At 44.2% G+C, this 21,878-nt stretch overlaps 1 protein-coding gene across 2 annotated transcripts; it reads left to right on the top strand.

Annotated features, from left to right (window-relative positions):
* Nucleotides 1-3,540: 3,540 nt before the first annotated feature.
* LOC147103153 (CD276 antigen-like) lies at nucleotides 3,541-16,758 on the top strand. Of its 2 annotated transcripts, XM_085962494.1 has the most exons (5): nucleotides 3,541-5,016; nucleotides 7,083-7,164; nucleotides 10,042-10,395; nucleotides 13,114-13,401; nucleotides 15,442-16,758. In XM_085962494.1, the coding sequence occupies exons 1-5, from the start codon at nucleotides 5,014-5,016 to the stop codon at nucleotides 15,621-15,623; spliced, it is 909 nt and encodes a 302-aa protein (XP_085818620.1). In that variant the 5' UTR covers nucleotides 3,541-5,013; the 3' UTR covers nucleotides 15,624-16,758. The 2 variants fall into 2 exon arrangements, with proteins under 2 accessions (XP_085818620.1, XP_085818621.1); XM_085962495.1 differs by lacking the exon at nucleotides 3,541-5,016 and having other exon boundaries at nucleotides 6,136-7,164.
* Nucleotides 16,759-21,878: the final 5,120 nt, after the last annotated feature.

The following is a 21,878-nucleotide window of genomic DNA, read 5'->3' as shown; positions in this document are numbered from 1 at the left end:
TGTGACCTGCTTACAGAAACTGTCATCAAGAAAATAACACAAAAGAACCTGAAACTGTAACAAGAGGCAGCTTCTAAACATTTGAAAATTATTCTCAATATTTCCCTGTTTGAGAGCCTGTGATTTACTATTTCAGGGATAAAAAGCTTTTGAGTAGGTTGACATTTCTAGGCTGTTTCTTTTTAAACAGGAGCCTGTCATGGTTTAGGAAGCAAATGTTTTATGTTTATACCAATTTTAAAAGGGCATACAAGTTGAGAGTAGAATTGTAATAGCAATCCAGTATAACAATACAAAAAACTACAGCATTTACATACATTGATTTTAATCTTTTATTTTATGTACTGCTATTGTTAATACTGTATTGCAACTTTTGACTGAAAGGGTGTGGTGAACGAGGGATGCTCAAACATGAACGATAGGAATTGTGCTTCATGTGATATGCAAGTGGCCAAACGTAAGGAGCTTTGGAAGAATGTAAGGAGCTTTCTGAAGACAGGCTTCTGTCAGTCTAGATTCATATATGCGAGGGGATCTAGTGTACCTCTATAGCCATGTCACAAGACAAGTGCTGCACTGTTGGAGGTGCCCTCTTTCAGATGAGATGTTAAACCGAGGCCCCATCTGCCCTCTCAGGTGGACATAAAAGATCCCATGACACTATTTCGAAGAAGAGCAGGGGAATGATTCCCAGGTGTCCTGGCCAATATTTATCCCTCAGTCAACATAACAAAAGCAGATTAACGAGTCATTATCATATTGCTGTTTGTGGGAGCTTGCTGTGCGCAAATTGGCTGCCGCGCTTCCCACATTACAACAGTGACTACACTCCAAAAAAGTGCTTCATTGGCTGTAAAGCGCTTTGAAAGGTCGGTTGTTGTAAAAGGCGCTATATAAATGTAAGTCTTTCTTTTATCACGCAGCCTGAAGACTCTGTTCCCAGTGATGGTCAGAGGATCAAGGATCCATTCCAGGGCAGAGTTGACATTTTTAATAAAATAATTGGAATCTAATGTAGATGACCGTAGCTGATAATTGACTTTGGAGCTATCCAGTTAATAAAGGTCTGATCAGTGCAACAACATTCTAAGATAGGGATTCCCGAATAGCTGCTGAAACAATGAGTAAATCTGAGCATGAGTAAGTTATTCTCTCTTTGTTTCATTCTTTCTCTTGTTTTAAACAAATTCTGTTTCTTATTTAATTTTTCTCTTTCTTCATTCTTATCAGCTGTGATTACATTTCTGAAATTCAGGTATAAAGAAACAACAACCACTTGCATTTATATTGCGCCTTTAATGTAAGAAAACAACCCAAAGCACTTCACAGAGGGGGAATCCAAAAAAATAGATGCTGAGCCAAAGAAAGAGAGATTAGGAGTGGTGAGGAGCTGAGTTTTAAAAAGGGCCTTAGAGTAGGAGAGGGAGGTGGAGAGGCAAAGGGGTTTATGGAGTGAATTCCACAGTGTAGAGCCTAGGCAGCTGAAAGCATAGCTGTCAAAGGTGGGGTGAAGGGAGGAGGGAATGCATAAGAGGCTGGAGTTAGGAGAATGGAATGTTTGGGGATGCGTGTTGTAGTGCTGGAGAGGGTTAGAGATCGGAAGGGGTTTTACTCCGTTGTCCTGCAATTTATTATTTTTGTACAAAGTGTGCAAAACAAGACATGTTCCAATCATTGGCTTAGTAAAATTTTTTCTCTTAAAGGTGCTGGCTGCTGCAGGAATGGCAGCCCCAAAAACGAAGGCTGCACCCAGGTTCAATGAGGGCTCTCTCCATGCTCTTGTGGAGAGAGTTAGAGGACATCAGGAGGTCCTCTCCCCTGGAAACGGAAGGAGGAGGCCTCCTCAGCAAACCAAGGCAGCTTGGCTGCAAATTGCTGAGGAGGTGAGCTCGAGGTCTGTGTGCAGACGCACATGGGTTCAGTGTGGAGAAAGGTTTAATGATCTGCTGAGATCACCTAAAGTGTGGCCTCTGTGTTCTGGGAAATGGAAGTTCAAGCTTTGGAGAGGGTGCAGAGGAGATTCACCAGGATGCTACCAGGGCTGGAGCGCTTCAGCTATGAAGAGAGACTGGGCAATTGGGTTTGTTTTCCTTGGAGCAGAGGAGGCTGAGGGGGGACATGATTGAGGTGTATAAAATTATGAGGGGCATAGATAGGATGGATACTAAGGAGCTTTTTCCCTTAGTAGAAGGGTCAATAACTAGGGGGCATAGATTCAAGGTAAAGGGCGGGAGGTTTAGAGGGGATTTGAGAAAGAACTTTTTCACCCAGAGGGTGGTTGGAGTCTGGAACTCACTGCCTGAAAGGGTTGTGGAGGCAGGAACCCTCACAACATTCAAGAAGCATTTGGATGAGCACTTGAAATGCCATAGCATACAAGGCTACGGACCAAATGCTGGAATATGGGATTAGATTAGACAGGGTGTGATGGCCGGCGCGGACACGATGGGCTGAAGGGCCTCTATCCGTGCTGTATAACTCTATGACTCTAAGAGTGAGGGCTCAGGGCGAATGCCATGTAAAATGTTAGTGGTGACACTGAGCACTTCAGTAGACAGATAATGCCTGGGGTTTTGAGAATGTCGGACTTATATTCATCTCCATATGCCAGCCACCTGTGGTTGAAGCGTAAGCTTACGCGAATCTGGCATGGATGAGTGCATCCCTTGCCTGACGGCCAGCAATGTGTTCACCTGCTGCTGGATTGGCCACATCCGGCCTCGCAAAGCGCCGCTCCCAGTCCTCCTCCTCGTCCTCTTCCTCTTCCTCCGAGGAGGCTGTGTGCTGAGCCACTCGTTCATGCGGCAGCACTGAGCCGCGCTGCTTTGCAATGTTGTGCAGGGCACAGCAGACCATGACGATTCTGGACACCCTGGCTGGTACATACTGCAAGGCTCCACCAGATCTGGCTAGGCATCGGAAGCGCATTTTGAGCAAGCCGATGGTTTGCTCGATGATGCTTCTGGTGGATATGTGGTTCAAATTGTACCGCTCCTCAGCATCATTTGATGGCCTCCTCATCGGTGTCGTAAGCCACTTTTTCAGGGGATAACCCTTGTCGCCAAGAAGCCATCTGGAAAGTTGGTTTGACGGATGGAAGAGCTGAGGCACAGTAGACTGGTGCAGGATGAAGGAGTCATGGCAACTGCCAAGGTACTTTGCGCAAACATGCATGATGATCTTCCTGTGGTTACACACCGGCTGGACGTTCAGGGAGTGGAATCCGTTGCGGTTGACAAATAAAGCTGGGTTGTGATAGAGGGCCCTAATGGCTACATGTGTGCAGTCAATGTCACCCTGCACCATTGGCAAGCCTGCCATATTGGCAAAGCCAACCGCATGCACCGTCACACCTGGGCCATCCGTGGAGAAGTGGATATAATTGTGGGCCTTTGCAAAGAGGGCATCAGTGACCTGCGTGATGCAGGTGTGTGTGGCCAACTGGGAGATGCCGCTGATGTCTGCAGCTGATCCCTAGAAGGAGCCCGAAGTAAAGAAGTTGGGGGCGGTGGTGACTTTGACAGCCACTGGTAAGGGGTGTCCACCCGCTCCTCTGGGCTCCAGGTGTTGGTGCAGCATTGTGCAGATGTCAGCGACTACGTCTCTCGAAAGTCTCAGCCTCCTTTGGCACTGCTGCTCAGTCATTCCGAGGAAGCTGATCCTCTGCCTGTAAACCCTGTGTTAGGGGGTATCTCCTGCGGCGAGGTGCAGCCCTGCGCTGATGCCCTGTGTCCAGTGCAGCATCAGGTGGGTGAGGAGGAGGTTGGTTCTCCTGGTGCTGGTGCTGCTGTTGTGGCTGGTTGTGGTGCTGCCACGGCTGCTCTTTCTCCGAATCTGACGACCAGGATGAAAGGATATAAATGTTTCCCATCCCAAAGCTATAGATTTCACTTGAGGCAAGAAGCTTGCAAGCGCACACTAGAAGTGGCCTGAAATTATTCCTATCAGGTCACACTGCAGATGGCTGTCAGCTTGAACAGTCACAAGGTCAGTAGAGTTGCAAAATCTTATCCCAAAACTCCAACAACAAGGTTGTTGCATTTGAATGTCAGCCATCTTACAGGAGCGCTTTTAAAGTGCTGCACCAATGACTACAAATCATGTCCTTGAGAAACTCATCTCCTTGCAGCTGGCCTGTTTCTGACAAGACGGGAAACAGGAGCCAGAGGCACGAAAATGGGAAACCACTATCAAAATAGGATTAGCAAGGCAGTTAACAGGCTCTTAACTGCCTTAATTACCTGTCCCAGCGGTTCCAGGTGGGTCAGTTTGGGAGCGGCTGAACAGACTCTCCCGAAAATCGGGTGGGGGCGTGATGGAGGCGGGTTGGGTGTCTGAAGTCATTTTTTCAGATTTTCGCTGCTGACCCGCCTCGAAACCCGCCTCCTCAGGGCTATTAAAATCGAGCCCAGCATGTTTAGGAACCTGCAATCTGGGAAGCTTTTCAAGTTTTAATGTGATTTACACTGGTGCCAAAAAAAAAATGCATCCTGAGAAACAGAACATGCAGAGCAGGTCTTGGCAAGGATAGGTTTTTTAAAAACGCTCAAAAAAAATTGCAGTTAAAAGACCAGAAAATGATCTTGTTTCCTGCTGCGCCTGAATATCTGGTTGCAATATTATTGGAGGATATTTGCATTTGGGAATCGGAGCATGGGCGGAGATTCGTTTGGACAGAGGGTTTGATGGACGGATAGTAAACAATCGAAGAGACTTGGGCATATTGTAGTTGCGAGCACAACTTGCTCTCGCCCAAAATTCTGCAATCCTTTAAGCCATCTAATTGGTTTGTGCTTGGAATACAAGCCTATCTTAGCAAATGCAGAGCAGGCCAGGACGTGATTGCCGTAACCTAAGCTTTGCTGTTGCAACACGTGTTTCCACAGCAACACATGTTTATATTAACTTTGGATAACACAGGGAGATAATAAAAACAGCCTGACTGCCCGAATCCTCAGTCAGTACACAGAAGAGGAAAGGTGGAATCACAAGGGTGCTGAGAGAAAATTTTAAATGGTAAGTCTTCCTTTTTTGATCATTATCTTGTATTTCAGACTATTTCACCCTTTTAAAAATGCTGTGTTAGAAGGCGTGTGAACCCTGGAAATGTTTTTCACTGGACAACGGGAGAGTGGGAGAGAAATAATAAATCTCCTTCTGGTGTGTGCGTCGTGTGTATGTTTGAGTGTGTGTTTGTGTGTTTGTAGTGTGTAGTGTGTGTGTTTGTGTGTGATGTGTTTGTCATGCGTGTTTAAACATGAGAACATAAGAAATAGGAGCAGGAGTAGGTCATTGGGCCCTTCGAGCCTGCTCCGCCAGTCAGTAAGATCATGGCTGATCTTCTACCTCATCTCCACTTTCCTGCACTATCCCTATACCCCTTGATTCCCTTAATATTCAAAAATCTATCAATCTCTGTCTTGAATATACTCAACGACTGAGTCTCCACAGCCCTCTGGGGTAGAGAATTTCAAAGATTCACCACCGTCTGAGTGAAGAAATTTCTCCTCATGTCAGTCCTAAATGGCCGACCCTTATTCTGAGACTGTGACCCTTGGTTCTAGACTCCCCAGCCAGGGGAAACACCCTCCCTGCATCTACCCTGTCAAGCCCTGTAAGAATTGTGTATGTTTCAATGAGATCACCGCTCATTCTTCTAAACGTTAGAGAATATAGGCCTAGTCTACTCAATCTCTCCTCATAGGACAATCCCCTCATCCCAGGAATCAGCCCAGTGAACCTTCGTTGCACTCCCTCTATGGCAAGTATGTGCGGTGTGTTTATAGTGTGTGTGTGTGTGTATATGTGGTGTGTTTGTAGTGTGGTATGTATGGTGTGTTTGTAGAGTGTGTTGTGTAGTGTGTGTGTGTGTATTTGGGGGAAAGGGGCATCTTCAATGTAAATTTTGAATGAGTAATTAAGTGGGGAATTTCTTCTTTTCCTTCTCTTCCGTGTGTTGTAGCACATGAGACAAGCCATTTCTAGCACTGCTTTATATCCAGCAGGTCATGTGCTGGGTTGTTTCTGTAATGGAGACCCTTATATCGTGGACAGGCGTTAGCCTGACTCACAACTCCCTACCAGGAGAACCGGCTAGATGTGTTAGAGGGGTGGGGGTGGGGGGGGGGGCGGTATGATTCCACACCCATCAGACACGAGTAGCCTGTTGGAGGTCAACCCAGTACTCTAAGATCAGAACGCTCACCTCTGCTCTCCGGGACAGTGGACACCCACTCAGGATAACATATGTGTGTGTTCTCATTTTGAGAAGAGTGAACAACATGTGCCATAAGTTCTGTCAAAGCTACGACCTCAGTGATGTGTTCGTGTCTGGGGGAGGAGGAGGAGGGTGGGGGCAGAGAGTGAGGCAGCAGGTATGACTTTGTCTATGTGACACCAGGTAGAAAAACAATGTTTATTCGTTTTATTGCCGCTAACCTTCTCACAGAAGGCTGTATTAATTACTTTAATATAATTAATGCATCATTCTCTTTTTCCTCTGAATGCAATTTAGTGCCATTTTAGATCAGGAAAAATTCAAGTTAGCATTTTGAAGTGGCCCAGATGAAACACACAATTCAATATTTAGCTGATGCAGTAGTCTTGTGTTCATAAATTTTGTCTTGGTTACAACAGTTACTATGGGCATTGCTACAGGCAAGATAAGGCATGTTCTGCATTCCAGTGTAACAGCAGTATAATAAACAATGCATAGGCTTCGAGTCAGGAGCTATGATTGATGTACTCATGAGAGTGTGAGACAGGCTGAAAGAGCTTAGAAAAGTATATTTTCACTAGACTCTAGGACAAGGTGCATAAATGGTGATTCCAGTTCCAAATCCAGACCTCTGATACCACTTTTCTGAAAATACAAAGGGTCTCATACACAACAAGCCTTCAGCTGGCTTAATGCATATTTTGTATGACTTGAACACAGGGAGAAATAATGCATTCTTCTGAAAAGGTATTTATTTTTTCCTCCTCTTTTTCTTTTGCCAATTTCCTCCCCTCCCCTTGCCTTCCCTCCACTCAATTTGTATGTTATTTATCACTAACCAACTCCATATTTATTCACTTTCTAGAATACTGACCTGCGGGGAGACCACAGTAGAATGAAATGCCTGCTTCATGTTCTAATTGTGTGGGGACAGGCCCTACTATCTGGTAGGTCACATATAACATATAGCAACATTTTTTGCCAGTAACTCTAGTGAAAGTCTGCTTGTACTTTAAAAAAAAACTGTTTTATTGTTTAGAGGGAACTGTAAAAATAAACCATATGACATGAATCAGTCATTCATGAAAGAAAGACTTATGAAATAATACTGAGCGGCCTGCGGGTGACGCTGTCCAGGGAGAGTATAAATACTCAGGCACGGGCCCAGCTTGCGCAGGACATTCTTAACAGGAACTAGTGAAGGACACAACTAGACCTCCATGTTGTAAAACAGTTGATTAAAGCTTTGTTTAACGCTTAGACCAAGTGCCTAGTAGTTTTCTTACGTCACCATACAAACCTGTTAAAGGAGAATTGTCACCAGGAATTTCTATCTTAAAAATAAAGCCTTAAATCATTGCATTTGAACTACAGTCAGTTCAAGGATATTGAAGATTGGGGAACTATGGAATGTTCAGAAATGTTCAAAGTTGTGGTTATTGTGAAAATGATGGTGAACTTGCATTGATATCATTGATTTCAATATCCTTCAATTGATCACTATTTACATCCAGTTGGATTTCAAGACAAAGCTTTTGACCAGTGGCTCAGTGGGTAGCACCCTTGGCTCTGAGGCAGTAGGTTGTGGGTTCAAGTCCCACTTTAGAGACTTGAGCACAAATATCTGGGCTGACACCCCAGTGCAGTGCTGAGGGAGTGCTGCACTGTCGGAGGTGCCGTCTTTCGGACGAGACATTAAACCGAGGCCCCGTCTGCTCTCTCAGGTGGACGTAAAAGATCCCATGGCATTATTTCGAAGAAGAGCAGGGGGAGTTCTCCCCAGTGCCTTGGCCAATGTTTATCCCTCAGCCAACATAACAAAAACAGATGATCTGGTCATTATCACATTGCTGTTTGTGGGAGCTTGCTGTGCACAATTTGGCTGCCGCGTTTCCCACATTACAACAGTGACTACACTTCAAAAGTACTTCATTGGCTGTAAAATACTTTGAGACATCCGGTGGTCGTGAAAGGTGCTATATAAATGCAAGTCTTTCTTTCTTTTCTCAATGACCTATTAACAGATCAATTTCAAATTAAATATCCTGTGATTTCTGTGTCCATGATTCAGTGTTTCATGTACTTTCCTCCCCAACTGCATGGTGTATTTATATTGGCTCGGATCCTTGAATCCCAGCAGTGTTTATAAACCATCTTTTACATTGGAGATGAGTCAACTCAAGAATTACTCTCTGTTAACCCCCTCCTGCTGCCATAATGTTTTGTTGATTATCACTAGTTCAAGGTCACAAGTTTCTTGAATATTTGCGTCACAGTAATATTGTGAAAAGCGCAGCATCGTAACTCTTGATTAACAGTGAGATGTCCTTCCCAGATTTTTTTCTCAATACGTTAATTTCTCCACTTCTTTTATAAATGTTCATTTCACTTCATTTTTAATTGAGCGAACCTGTGGAACAGTTGGCAAGATTCAAGTCTTCAAAGATTCGTCATCCTTTGGGACTATCACTTGTCTACTGGTTTCCTAATTGCATAATTCAGCCAGAGCTCTATAACATAAATAATAGCAGATAACTGTGATTAATATCTATCCTGGGAAATAATGACTGTTAACTCCAGTCTAATTCTTACAACTTATGTTAGTTGATGTCAAAGTTCATGAGCATCACTGAGCTGAATAATGTTGTATGATCTGTGCTAGTCTAATGACTCTTTTATACTGCAAGTATCTGTTTCACACTGGTACTGCTTTGGAGTGGTGCAAGACAACAGAACTGAGTTATATACTGCTGGCTCTGCAGTATCCTGTACTCAGGCAAAGTGCAGATATACACATACATGCTCAAAGCAGCCATACCTTATATCTAAAGTTTAAAAAGATGACTTCACACCAGTTGCATTTATAATGCAGCCACTGTGAAATCTGAGGAGAACAAGACTACCTGCCCAAGGAGGTCTTACACCACATGCCTGAATTTGATGTATTGACAGATTGCCAACTTCACTCCTCAGTTTCACTGCAGTTAGCAGGCAGGTACAACAAGTAATTAGGAAGGCAGATGGAATGTTGGCCTTTATTGCAAGAGGGATGGAGTATAAAAGTAGGGAAGTCTTGCTACAACTGTACAAGGCGTTGGTGATACCACACCTGGAGTACTGCGTACAGTTTTGGTCTCCTTATTTAAGGAGGGATATACTTGCATTGGAGGCAGTTCAGAGAAGGTTCACGAGGTTGATTCCTGAGATAAAAGGGTTGTCTTATGAGGAAAAGTTGAGCAGATTGGGCCTATACTCATTGGAGTTTAGTAGAATGAGAGGGGATCTTATTGAAACGTATAAGATTCTGAAGGGGCTTGACAGGGCAGATGCAGAGAGGATGTTTCCCCTCGTGGGGAAATCTAGAACTCGGGGGCATAATTTCAGAATAAGGGGTCGCCCATTTAAAACGGAGATGAGGAGGAATTTCTTCTCTCAGAGGGTCATAAATCTTTGGAATTCTCTACCCCAGAGAGCTGTGGAGGCGGAGTCATTGAATATAATTAAGATGGAGATAGACAGATTTTTGAACGATAAGGGAGTGAAAGGTTATGGGGAGCGGGCAGGAAAGTGGAGTTCAGGCCAAGACCAAATCAACCATGATCTTATTGAATGGCGGAGCAGGCTCGAAGGGCCAAATGTCCTACTCCTGCTCCTATTTCTTATGTTTTTATGCAGTTTATGCATTGATGTGGCTGGTTACTGATCCATGAGGGAGCTTTCTACTCTACTTAGAGGGCTGGTTTATGATCTGGCCAGATACTTTAATTAACATAACACAATAGGCTACGAAAATGTTAAAACATTTTTTTTTACCGGTTTTCCAGATACTTTTGATGTCGCCGTGCCGAAGACAACTTTACTAGGTATCCACGGTCAAAGTATTGTCCTTGGATGTAGTTTTACTGTTAATGGTGGTTCATCATTGGAAAATATTGTAATCACGTGGCAACGTACTGAGAGCAATGAGGTGGTGCACAGTTATTACTATGGCAAAGACCAGCTCAGTCAACAGAGTGAACAATATTCGGGCAGAACGAGTCTATTTCCAGAGGAATTCAAACACGGCAATGTTTCACTGAAGCTGGAAGGAGTGAGAGCGGAGGATGCTGGACAGTATATGTGTTTTGTCAGCAGTAACATGGGAAGTTCCAAAGGGACAATTTCATTGAGATTTGCAGGTAAATGGGCTTTATGTTTTTTTTTGTTCCTAATTTAGGGATAAATGTTAAGTAGATTAATAGGAAAAATGTTTCTATCACAACAAATCGTAATGCGATAACCAATATTTTATACGTTTAAAAATCCATGTGCAAAGTAGCTCAATTTAACTGAGAACATTTGGGTTGCAATTAGCTCAGCAAATTGAAATGGATATAAACTGAGATTTGTTATAAATGAAACATGATGCAGTTAATAAAGGGAATTAAAAACCCAGGTAGAAATGGAAAGTAGTTTGAATATTACAATCAGAGACTGATCAAGATTACAGGCATCTTTCTTGACCAACTAAAAATCCTTTGGAGAGGAAGGGCAGTGGGTCCCATAAGCTGGGAGCAGTTTCATTTCCCTCCAGAATGTCCGTTCACTCATGAACAATGCGCTTGCCATCCAGAACTTTATCGTAAATGATTGCATTGACATTATGGCTTCGATGGAAACTTGGCTCACGGGTGTCGAGCCCTTGCCCTTTACTGAAGGCTCCCCAGCTGGTTATACTTTCCACCGTCTGCCCTGCTCAAACTGCCATGGTGGTGGTGTGGCCTTTATCACCAAGTCACTCGGTCTCTTCCCCTACTCCTCTGGCACCTTCTCCTCCTCCAGGTACCTCTCCTTGTTCTGTACCACCTCACCCTAATCTCCATTGTGAGTTTCTCACCGAGATATCCTCACTCTTTTTCTTCCTCAGCCTCTGCACTGAGCAATTCCTCAGCCTTGGCAATTTCAATTTCCATCTCAACTCACCTTGCCCTCTCTCATCTGATTTCACTGCCCACCTGTCCTACTGTAACTTCTTATTCCATATAAACTCTTCTACCCATGTACATAGGCACCCCCTCAACCTTGCTATCTCACATGGCTACTCTACTCCCATGGTCTTGATCATAGACAAGGTGTAAGTGGTTTTCTCGGGCGCACCGAAAACACACCTCTTACTACAAGTTCTGGACGATAGGGATTATATGGACAGATCAGACTCGGACACCGTTTGAGCTCAACCATATTGTGTTTAATAGGATTAACAATAACACTCGTAACAGTACAAAACAATACAACCATGGCTTCTCCAACAAGCCATACCGTGCTAAATTACCACGGTCTAATAAAAGAACCCTCCTGCAAAATAAACAAACACAGGACCCCAGCACTAAACCCCTCTAAGGTTTGGTTGGGACTTACAATCACCCCTCACACAGCTAAGTGGTCTTGTGGATGTGTAGGCGCAGGCAATATGCTCACCCTGATTACCCGTTGTCTTGCTTGCAGCTTCTTCCTGTAAGTCTCGCTCCTGGTTCTGTACCACCGACGTGGTATCCAAGTTCCAGTTTGAGTCGAGGTCCGTTGATGAGGGATGAAGAGCAGCGCTCAGCTTCTTGCGGTGTTCCGTCGAGCCGAGCCCCACTCTGGAGACTCGCTGTAGACTGATGCCAAGAAGAGAGAGAGAGAGCAGCCCCCGAATGGCTCCTTATATACCCAAAACCCATCACCTTTTCCTCCCGCCAATACTGATCGATGTATTGACTCAGGTGATCTGTCTGGACCCCCCTGTTGCCTGGAGTGACTCATGACCTTTGAAACCTTTGTGAAAAATGATATTCCGTTTCCCCGCTCCCAGCCCTTGCATCTGGAGAGACAATTACTGGATGTCTGTCGTTTCCTGAGTTAGCAGGTAATGGGTTTCAATCTCAAACCGAACTTGCTTAACTGGCTTATCTCCTAGAAGACAATGGCCTGGCCATCTCCTGCCTTCCACCAGTTTCAGTTGGGACTGTGCTTTATTGATGTGAGGGCATAGTGTCTCTGAGTTACCTCTCGGGGTATTGTTCCCAGTAATCGTGTTAGATGGTGATGACGTCAATCGGCCTGGGATCCCTGCCACCCAGCCTGTCAGTGTGAGATGGCCGTTTGCATATGGATGCACCTTAGTCAGGTTGGCCTGGCTTGCAATCCTATTCCCTAAGCCACTCCCACAAGCTTGCCCAACAGTACAGTTCTTTCTTGGGGTTTTGGATATAAAATATGATTCATAAAAATGGCCAGAAAGCTGGTGCTACAAAGGCCATCTTCGACAACTTCCTTGTATCCCTCACAACCCACATTCCCCTACCCTCTTCCAACCTCACTTCCTTTGGCATCAGCTGTCCCTCACTGACCTCAGTTAACAGCAGTTGTAGGGAAGCTACTCAAATCTGTCATGAGCACTTGAACAAATATGAGCCAACACGGCTTTGTTAAGGGTAAGCCATGTCTGACTAACCTAGTTGAATTTTTTAGAGCATGTCACTAATAAGATAGATAAGGGAGAGTCTATGCATTCGATAAGGCTCAACCCAAGCAATTATTAGCAAAAGTGAGAGTGCATGGAATTTTAGGTAGCTTTTTGGCTTGGGTTGGAAATTGGTGGTAGGTAGGAGACAAAGAGTGGGTATAAAGGGTAGGTACTCTGATTGGCAGGATGTGGTATGTGGAAAAGTATAATTATGCATTATTACTTGTAACATGTATAGTTCTGTGTGAACAGACAGGGCCTCGTTTTGTTACATGGCTGATTTTCCTACTTGTCTGTCTGTATCTGGATCTAGATTATATGCGGATGCTTCACAAACTATTTAATGTCAAAGGAAGCAACTTTCTGTTACCTCTGAGTAATCCAAGCTATTGTACTTTATAATCCATAGCTTACTACAAGGAGCCACAACTGCTGGTCAAACTCCAGCCACCCAGCGTGACTTTCATTCTAGAGTCTCAAGGTTATCCTGAGGCATCTGTTCTCTGGTACTGTGCAGAAGATAAAAATGTGCGCCTCAAGCCTAACATTTCACTCGTTAAAGGTGAAGATGGTCTCTACTCACTCCAAAGTATTCTTCACGTTGATAACGCAAAGACATATTGTCATCACGTAGTTGAAATACAGAACGGCCTTGTTAACCAGACTGTTACCAGGAAATTCAGCCTCCTTTTATCCCGTAAGTTATTTTTTACTCAACAATTAGTGAATTTCCTCCAGTTGAACTTACTGGGAATTGTGGCTTAGAAATGCTCAGATTCAAAGATTTTATTTTTCTGGAAGAATAAAGTTAAGGGTGGATTTTTCCCAAAGTGTACTTCCAGATCAGTGCCTTGTGCACCAGGAGCACATATCACAAGAAATCACGGCTCAATCTCCACAATTTCCAATCCATAGATTTTAATGGATGGAAAATCATCAGGACTGTGCCCTACAATTTTATGATATTTGCTCCTGATCAGAAAAGTGACGAGAATGTTTGTGATTTCCTGATATGCACGCCCGCTGGGTGAGACTCCGTGCTGGGAGCGTACATTCACAGAATCGTAACTTTAATTGCAAAAAAGAGCATTGTGGCTTTTATCTCTGCGTACAACATGAATCATTTTTGGGATATATTCACAGAAGCTATATGATATACTGCTTAGAGTTCATGGGTATAATTTCCACATAGGGTTCTCCCGATCTCCCACTGTAACTTCAGCAGAAACCCCAAAGAAACATAAGAACATAAGAAATAGGAGCAGGAGTTGGCCATTCGGCCCTTCGAGCCTGCTCCGCCATTCAATAAGATCATGGCTGATCTTCTACCTCAACTCCACTTTCCTGCATTATCCCCATATCCTTTGATTCCCTTAGTATCCAAAAATCTATCGCTCTCTGCCTTGAATATATTCAGCGACTGAGCCTCCACAGCCCTCTGGGGTAGAGAATTCCAGAGATTCACCACCCTCTGTGTGAAGAAATTTCTCCTCATCTCAGTCTTAAATGGCCGACCCCTTATTCTGAGACTGTGACTCCTGGTTCTAGACTCCCCAGCCAGGGGAAACATCCTCCCAGTATCTACCCCTGTAAGAATTTTGTATGTTTCAATGAGATCCCCTCTCATTCTTCTCAACACTAGGGAATATATGCCTAGTCTACTTAATTCCTCCTCATAGGACAATCCCCTCATCTCAGGAATCAGTCTAGTGAACCTTCGTTGCACTCCCTCTAAGGCAAGCATATCCTTCCTTGGGTAAGAAGACCAAACCTGTGCACAGTACTGCAGGTGTGGTCGCACCAAGGCCCTATATAATTGTAGTAAGACTTCTTTACTCTTATACTCCAATCTCTTTGTAATACAGGCCAACATACCATTGCTTTCCTAATTGCTTGCTGTACCTGCATGTTAATTTGCAGTGATTAGTGTACAAGGGCACCCAGGTCCCTCTGAATACCAACATTTCCCAATCTCTCACCATTTAAATAATATTCTGCTTTTCTATTTTTCCTACCAAAGTGGGTAACTTAACACCTTTCCATATTACATTCCATCTGCCACCTTCTTGCCCACTCACTTAACCTATCTATATCCCTTTGCAGCCTCTTTATGTCCTCCTCACAACTTACTTTCCCACCTAACTTTGTATCACCAGCAAACCTGGATATATTACACTTGGTCCCCTCATCTAAGTCATTGACATAGATTGTAAATAGCTGAGGCCCAAGCACTGATCCTTGTGGTATCCCACTAGTTACAGCCTGCCAACCTGAAAATGATCCATTTACTCCTACTCTTTGTTTTATGTCCGTTAACCAATCCTCAATACATGCTAATATATTACCCCCAATCCCATGAGCCCTAATTTTGCTTAATAACCTCTTGTGTGGCATCTTATCGAATGCCTTTTGAAAATCCAAACACTGGCTCCCCCTTATCTACCCTGTTAGTTACAAAATCAAAAAACATGAACAGATTTGTCAAACATGATTTCTCTTTCATAAATCCATGTTGTCTCTGCCCAATCATACTACGATTTTCTAAGTGCCCTGTTACCGTGTCCCTAATAATAGATTCTAGCATTTTCCCTACTACTGATGACAGGCTAAATGAAACGGTGTAAATGAAGTTACAATTGGAAAATGGGAGAACTCCCGCGGAAATTCCAGGCACGTGTTTTATAGAAATGGTGACTTAATACGACGGATGAATATTTCATATTTATATATTTTTCAGTTTCAGAACAGAGTGTTCAGGAACAAAACACTTGCAAGAACACATGGATTGCTCTCAGCTCCTGTATACTGGTACTTGCAGCATTAATCATTCTGGTATCAGTAATATATAAACAGCAACATAATCGACAAAGGAAGACGGAAGAGAAACTTATTTCTGAAGCTGTATGTGTGATTCCATGAATAAAACAAAATAGAATCGAGTAGGCCTCAGTAGCCGATACCTCCGGCTCTAGTCTCCATTGATCAGAAGAACTCTGTGCATCCAGTGAATGTTTCGGCTTCCCCAAGTACCTTGTAGTTGTTTCATATTGAAGCTTTAAGTTAGAATTTCAACATTTAATTATTTACAATTAGCTTAACTTTCAGTTGCAACTTTTCAATGGTTGGAGCTATTTCAGATTTGATCGGCTCCTGGGAGCAATAATACCACATGGATCAATCATAAAACAAACCGTGAGAATCCTATAATCATGATGGTTTCAGTAGCAGATGAGCTAAGGCAGGGACGGAGTCGGGCGATGCTCTGGAGGTGGAAATAGGCGGTCTTAGTGATAGCATAGATATGTGATCGGAAGTTCACCTCGGGGTCAAATATGACACCAAGGTTGCGAACAGTCTAGTTCAGCCTCAGACAGTTACCAGGGCTAGGGAACAGAGTTTTTGACGGGGGCTGAAGACAATGGCTTCGAACTTCCCAATATTTAGTTGAAGGAAATCTCTACTCATCCAGTACTGGATGTCGGACAAGCAGTCTGACAATTTAGATACAGTTGAGAGAGGTGTTGGTGAGGTAGAGCTGGGTGTCGTCAGCGTACATGTGGAAACTGATGCTGTGTTTTCCGATGATGTCGCTGAGGGGTAACATGTAGATGAGAAATAGGCGGGGGCCAAGGATAGATTCTTGGGGGACACTAGAGGTAACGATACGGGAGCGGGAAGAGAAGCCATTGCAGGTGATCCTCTGGCTACGATTAGATAGATAAGAATGGAACCAGGCGAGTGCAGTCTCTCCCAGCTGAACTATGATGGAGAGGCATTGGAGGAGGATGGTGTGGTCAACCATGTCAAAGGCTGCAGACAGGTCGAGAAGGATGAGAAGGGGTAATTTATCTCTGTCACACTCACGTAGGATGTCATTTGTGACTGTATAGTATAGCTATATACTATAACTAGCTGTTTGTCTCCCATTGTTGCCAGCAGGATGTTATACAAACAATTTTCTGAATGAACTGATAATGTCTTCCATTTACATTGTGAGAAAACAGTGTAACACTTGTCTGTGTCAAGTATACTTGTGCAATAAAGTATAACTCACTGCAACACGTCCTGGTTTATGTTACATTTAATTATCCATTCCACCAGATTTAAACATCAGAGATCATCAGAAAATATTTTTGAATTCTTTTAACTTGTTTAAGTCTTGTGGTCATGAGGGTGAGGAACTGGCAGTGATCGGGAATGGAACAATTTTCCACTTTTTGCACGCAGTATAGGTTCTGAGGATTTACAGATCAGATATAACCTGGCCAGATGCAGACATTTGTTGTAGTTATCCACTTAACAGTGTGCACCCTCCCTTGTGTTTCATTATTCATCATTGCACTTCTACCCGTGCACACTAGAAATCTGGCTTCTTCCGAAACTCAGAGCATAGACACGTGCGCTGTGTTGTGTATCATGTATGAGGCTGTTCTTGCACAGTGCTGCTGTGATCTTACTTTGTTTCTGAATTATACTGGGGTACTGTGCCACCAGTACTTATTAAAACGGCCGTCCTTCACAGGTGAGCATACACAGTGAGTGGCAGCAGGCAATTTAACAAAAGAGGGGCTTCATAGCTGAGCCCATTCCTGTCCTTACCCCAACTCCATGCGTGAACACTTTACAGGAGAAGTGACTGGATCGAATCAGAACTGGGAACTCTCTCTGATTCTTACCCTTCCAAGCCAATTATACCTCCCTGCAGGTGGCCTGGCTAAAAGTAGCTGTCTTGATCGGAAACCAAACTGGGACTCTTTTGATCTGTATGGCTCAGTCCCAGGCGAGGCAGGAAGTTAACCTACTGACGCCTCATGGAGTACTGTGCTGGGATGTATCCAAAGTTTTGAGTGTGTGCACCCGGTTTAACTGGTTTGGGACATGTTTACTTGCCAACTAACATTATCTGCAAGACCAATGTGACCGAACAAGGTAAATTCTGTTCTACTACAAGCAATTACGAGATATTCCAGATTTTTACCAGTGTATTGGGGGTTGCATTCCACAGTTCCATCCTTTTGCAATTAGGACCATTGGTGATTAAAGGGTAACTTTATGAAGATTGACAGAAGTGCCTATCAGAAATTTGGGTGTAAAGGTCAGCATGTCCAATTTGTGGCCCACACTATTGGCTGTCCATTCATTTTAATTTTCAAATTTCAGTTTTATTTTTATGGAATTGCAGGATTTCGGTAATCACATTTCACAATTTTATTAATTTCTCAGTGAAAACTGCAAATCTGCAATCTTGATCAATTATTGACCTGAGAAGTTGGATTTGCATCATCTGGTAATGGGCATTCATGCTGAGGATGGGGTATAGTGCCAGCTCCTTGTATTACACTGGAATAAATGCCACTCCACCGGCAAATCACCTCTGATAGTTCTTATTGAAAACAAGACAATTTCAAGGAAAGATTTCCCCTGTGCACTATGTGTAACAAAATCATAAACTTGTTTATTAAGAACAGGTCTAGGGTTTTGTTACATAGTGCATAAAGGAAATCTTTCCTTCTCCCAGGAATAGGTAACTGTATTGTGGAATATTTTGCACCACATTTGGAACCATTGTTTACTCTGCTTCAACAATATACCTTAACCTCAGCCTTGGAGGAACACCCCCATTGTACCAATATTACATTTCCTTTTTCCCAGAACAAGCATTCTTGGAGCTTCTCTCTGAGTGAAACCAGCAATTTTGTGCGACAGTATAGATAGTTTATACCCACATGGAAACGCATTAATTCAGCTCCATCTTTTACCTCAGACTGGGTTTGCCCAGTTTGGGTTCCACCAAGACCACTCGGCTCCCAACCTCATTACAGCCTTGGTCCAAACATGGACAAAGGAGCTGAATTCCAGAGGTGAGGTGAGAGTGACTGCCCTTGACATCAAGGCAGCATTTGACCGAGTGTGGCATCAAGGAGCCCTAGTAAAACTGAAGTCAATGGGAATCGGGGGGAAAACGCTCCACTGCCTGGAGTCAAGCCGAGCACAAAGGAACATGGTTGTGGTGGTTGAAGGTCAATCACCACAGCCCCAGAACATCGCTGCAGGAGTTCCTTAGGGCAGTGTCCTAAGCCCAACCATCTTCAGCTGCTTCATCAATGACCTTCCCTCCAACATAAGGTCAGAAATGGGGATGTTCGCTGATGACTTCACAGTGTTCAGTGCCATTCACAACTCCTCAAATAATGAAGCAGTCCATGCCCGCATGCAGCAAGACCTGGATGACGTTCAGGTTTGGGCTGATAAGTGGTAGGTAACATTCGCGCCACAGAAGTGCCAGGCAATGACTATCTCCAACAAGCGAGAGTCTAACCGCCGCCCCTTGATATTCAATGGCATTACCATTGCTGAATCCCCCACCATCAACATCCTGGGGGCCAGTTAACCTAACATCTGTGGTTGGCAAAATGTTGGAGTCCATTATTAAGGAAACAGTAACAGAGCATTTGGATAAACATAATTTAATAGGACAGAGTCAGCATGGTTTTATGAAGGGGAAGTCATGTTTGACAAATTTGCTCGAATTCTTTGAGGATGTAACATACAGGGTGGATAAAGGGGAACCAGTGGATGTAGTGTATTTGGATTTCCAAAAGGCATTTGACAAGGTTCCACACAAAAGATTACTGATCAAGATAAGAAATCACGGGATTGGGGGTAATATACTGGCATGGGTGGAAGATTGGCTATCTAACAGAAAACAAAGAGTTGGGATAAATGGTTCATTCTCGGGCTGGCAATCAGTAACTAGTGATGTTCCGCAGGGGTCAGTGCTGGGACCCCAACTCTTTACAATCTATATTAACGATTTGGAGGAAGGGACCGAGTGCAACATATCCAAGTTTGCCGACGATACAAAGATGGGAGGGAAAGCAATGAGTGAGGATGACATAAAAAACCTGCAAAAGGACATAGACAGGCTAAGTGAGTGGGCAGAGATTTGGCAGATGCAATATAATGTTGGAAAGTGTGAGGTTATGCACTTTGGCAGAAAAAATCAAAGAGCAAGTTATTATCTAAATGGAGAGAAACTGCAAAGTGCTACAGTACAAAGGGATTTGGGGGTCCTGGTGCATGAAACACAAAAGGTTAGTATGCAGGTGCAGCAGGTGATCAGGAAGGCCAATGGAATCTTGGCTTTTATTGCAAGGGGGATGGAGTATAAAAACAGGGAAGTCTTGCTGCAGTTATACAGGGTATTGGTGAGGCCACACCTGGAATACTGCATGCAGTTTTGGTTTCCATATTTAAGAAAAGATATACTTGCTCTCGAGGCGGTTCAGAGAAGGTTCACTCGGTTGATTCCGGAGATGAGGGGGTTGACGTATGAGGAAAGGTTGAATAGGTTGGGACTCTACTCATTGGAGTTCAGAAGAATGAGAGGCGATCTTATCGAAACATATAAGATTGTGAGGGGGCTTGATCGGGTGGATGCGGGGAGGATGTTTCCACTGATGGGTGAGACTAGAACTAGGGGGCATAATCTAAGAATAAGGGGCTGCCCTTTCAAAGCTGAGATGAGGAGAAACTTCTTCACTCAGAGGGTAGTAAATCTATGGAATTTGCTACCCCAGAGAGCTGTGGAAGCTGCAAAATTAAATAAATTTAAAATGGAGATAGACAGTTTCCTAGCAGATAAGGGAATTAGGGGTTACAGGGAGAGGGCAGGGAAGTGGACGTGAGTCTAGATTCGGATCAGCCATGATCCTATTGAATGGCGGAGCAGGCCCGAGGGGCCGTATGGCCTACTCCTGCTCCTACTTCTTATGTTCTTATGTCACCATTGACCAGAAACTTAACTGGACCAGCCACATAAATACTGTGGCTACAAGAGCAAGTCAGAGGCTAGGTATTCTGCGGCAAGTGACTCACTCCTGTCTCCCCAAAGCCTTTTCACCACCTACAAGGCACAAGTCAGGAGTGTGGTGGAATACTCTCCACTTGCCTGGATGAGTGCAGCTCCAACAACACTCAAGAAACTCGATACCATCCAGGACAAAACAGCCCACTTGATTGGCACCCCATCCACCACCTTAAACATTCACTCCCTCCACCACCGGCGTACCGTGGCTGCAGTGTGTACCATCTACAAGATGCACTGCATCAACTTGCCAAAGTTTCTTCGGCAGTACCTCCCAAACCTGTGACCTCTACCACCTAGAACGACAAGGGCAGCAGGCGCATGGGAACACCATCACCTCCAAGTTCCCCTCCAAGTCACACACCATCCTGACTTAGAAGTATATCGCCATTCCTTCATCGTCACTGGGTCAATATCCTAGAACTCCCTACCTAACTGCACTGTGGGATGGCAATAGGGATGGGCAATAAATGCTGGCCTTGCCAGCGACGCCCACATCCCATAAACAGAAAAAAAAGACTCTTACAACTGACCAAGAAAGCTGCCTTTATCAGTCTGGGTTAGTCACTGTTACCAAGTAGAGCTTTTTATAGGCTTCAACAGTATATCAGAGACTCACTTGACTTACAAACTTGTTTTATTCCGTTCGTGCACTGGATGAACAGGCTGCAACTGAAATAATTAACTACCCTCCCCCCCCCGCCCAAAATGCCTGTGGGGTCAGACACATTAAAAAAAAAAATTTTTATTCATTGATGGGATGTGGGCATCGCTGGCTAGGCCTGCATTTAGTGCCCATCCCTAATTGCCCTTGAGAAGATGGTGGTGAGCCGCCTTCTTGAACCGCTGCAGTCCATATGGTGTAGGTACACCCACAATGCTGTTAGGAAGGGAGTTCCAGGATTTTGGCCCAGCGACAGTGAAGGAATGGCGATACAGGTCCAAGTCAGGATGGTGTGTGGCTTGGAGGGGAACTTATAGGTGGTGATGTTCTCATGCGTCTGCTGCCCTTGTCCTTCTAAGTGGTAGAGGTCGCGGGTTTGGAAGGTGCTGTTGAAGGAGCTTTGGCGAGTTGCTGCAGTGCATCTTGTAGGTGGTACACACTGCAGCCACAGTGCGCTGGTGGTGGAGGGAGTGAATGTTGAAGGTGGTGGATGGAGTGCCAATCAAGCGGGCTGCTTTATCCTGAATGGTGTCGAGCTTCTTGAGTGTTGTTGGAGCTGCACTCATCCAGGCAAGTGGGGAGTATTCCATCACACTCCTGACTTGTGCCTTGTAGATGGTGGAAAGGCTTTGGGGAGTCAGGA

Source organism: Somniosus microcephalus, chromosome 20 (genome assembly GCF_052327205.1).
Source record: "Somniosus microcephalus isolate GS21.2 chromosome 20, FLI_Smic_1.0, whole genome shotgun sequence".
NCBI lineage: Eukaryota > Metazoa > Chordata > Chondrichthyes > Squaliformes > Somniosidae > Somniosus > Somniosus microcephalus.
The sequence above is the reverse complement of the archived record's forward strand: the minus strand, read 5'-3'. Positions and strand labels throughout refer to the sequence as shown.

What these genes read in the sequence shown, in the direction of transcription:
- LOC147103153 (XM_085962494.1), top strand. An exon ending in GGGACAGGCCCTACTATCTG is followed by an intron (nt 7,165 to 10,041) that starts GTAGGTCACATA and finishes CCGGTTTTCCAG; the next exon opens with ATACTTTTGATGTCGCCGTG. An exon ending in ATTCAGCCTCCTTTTATCCC is followed by an intron (nt 13,402 to 15,441) that starts GTAAGTTATTTT and finishes TATATTTTTCAG; the next exon opens with TTTCAGAACAGAGTGTTCAG.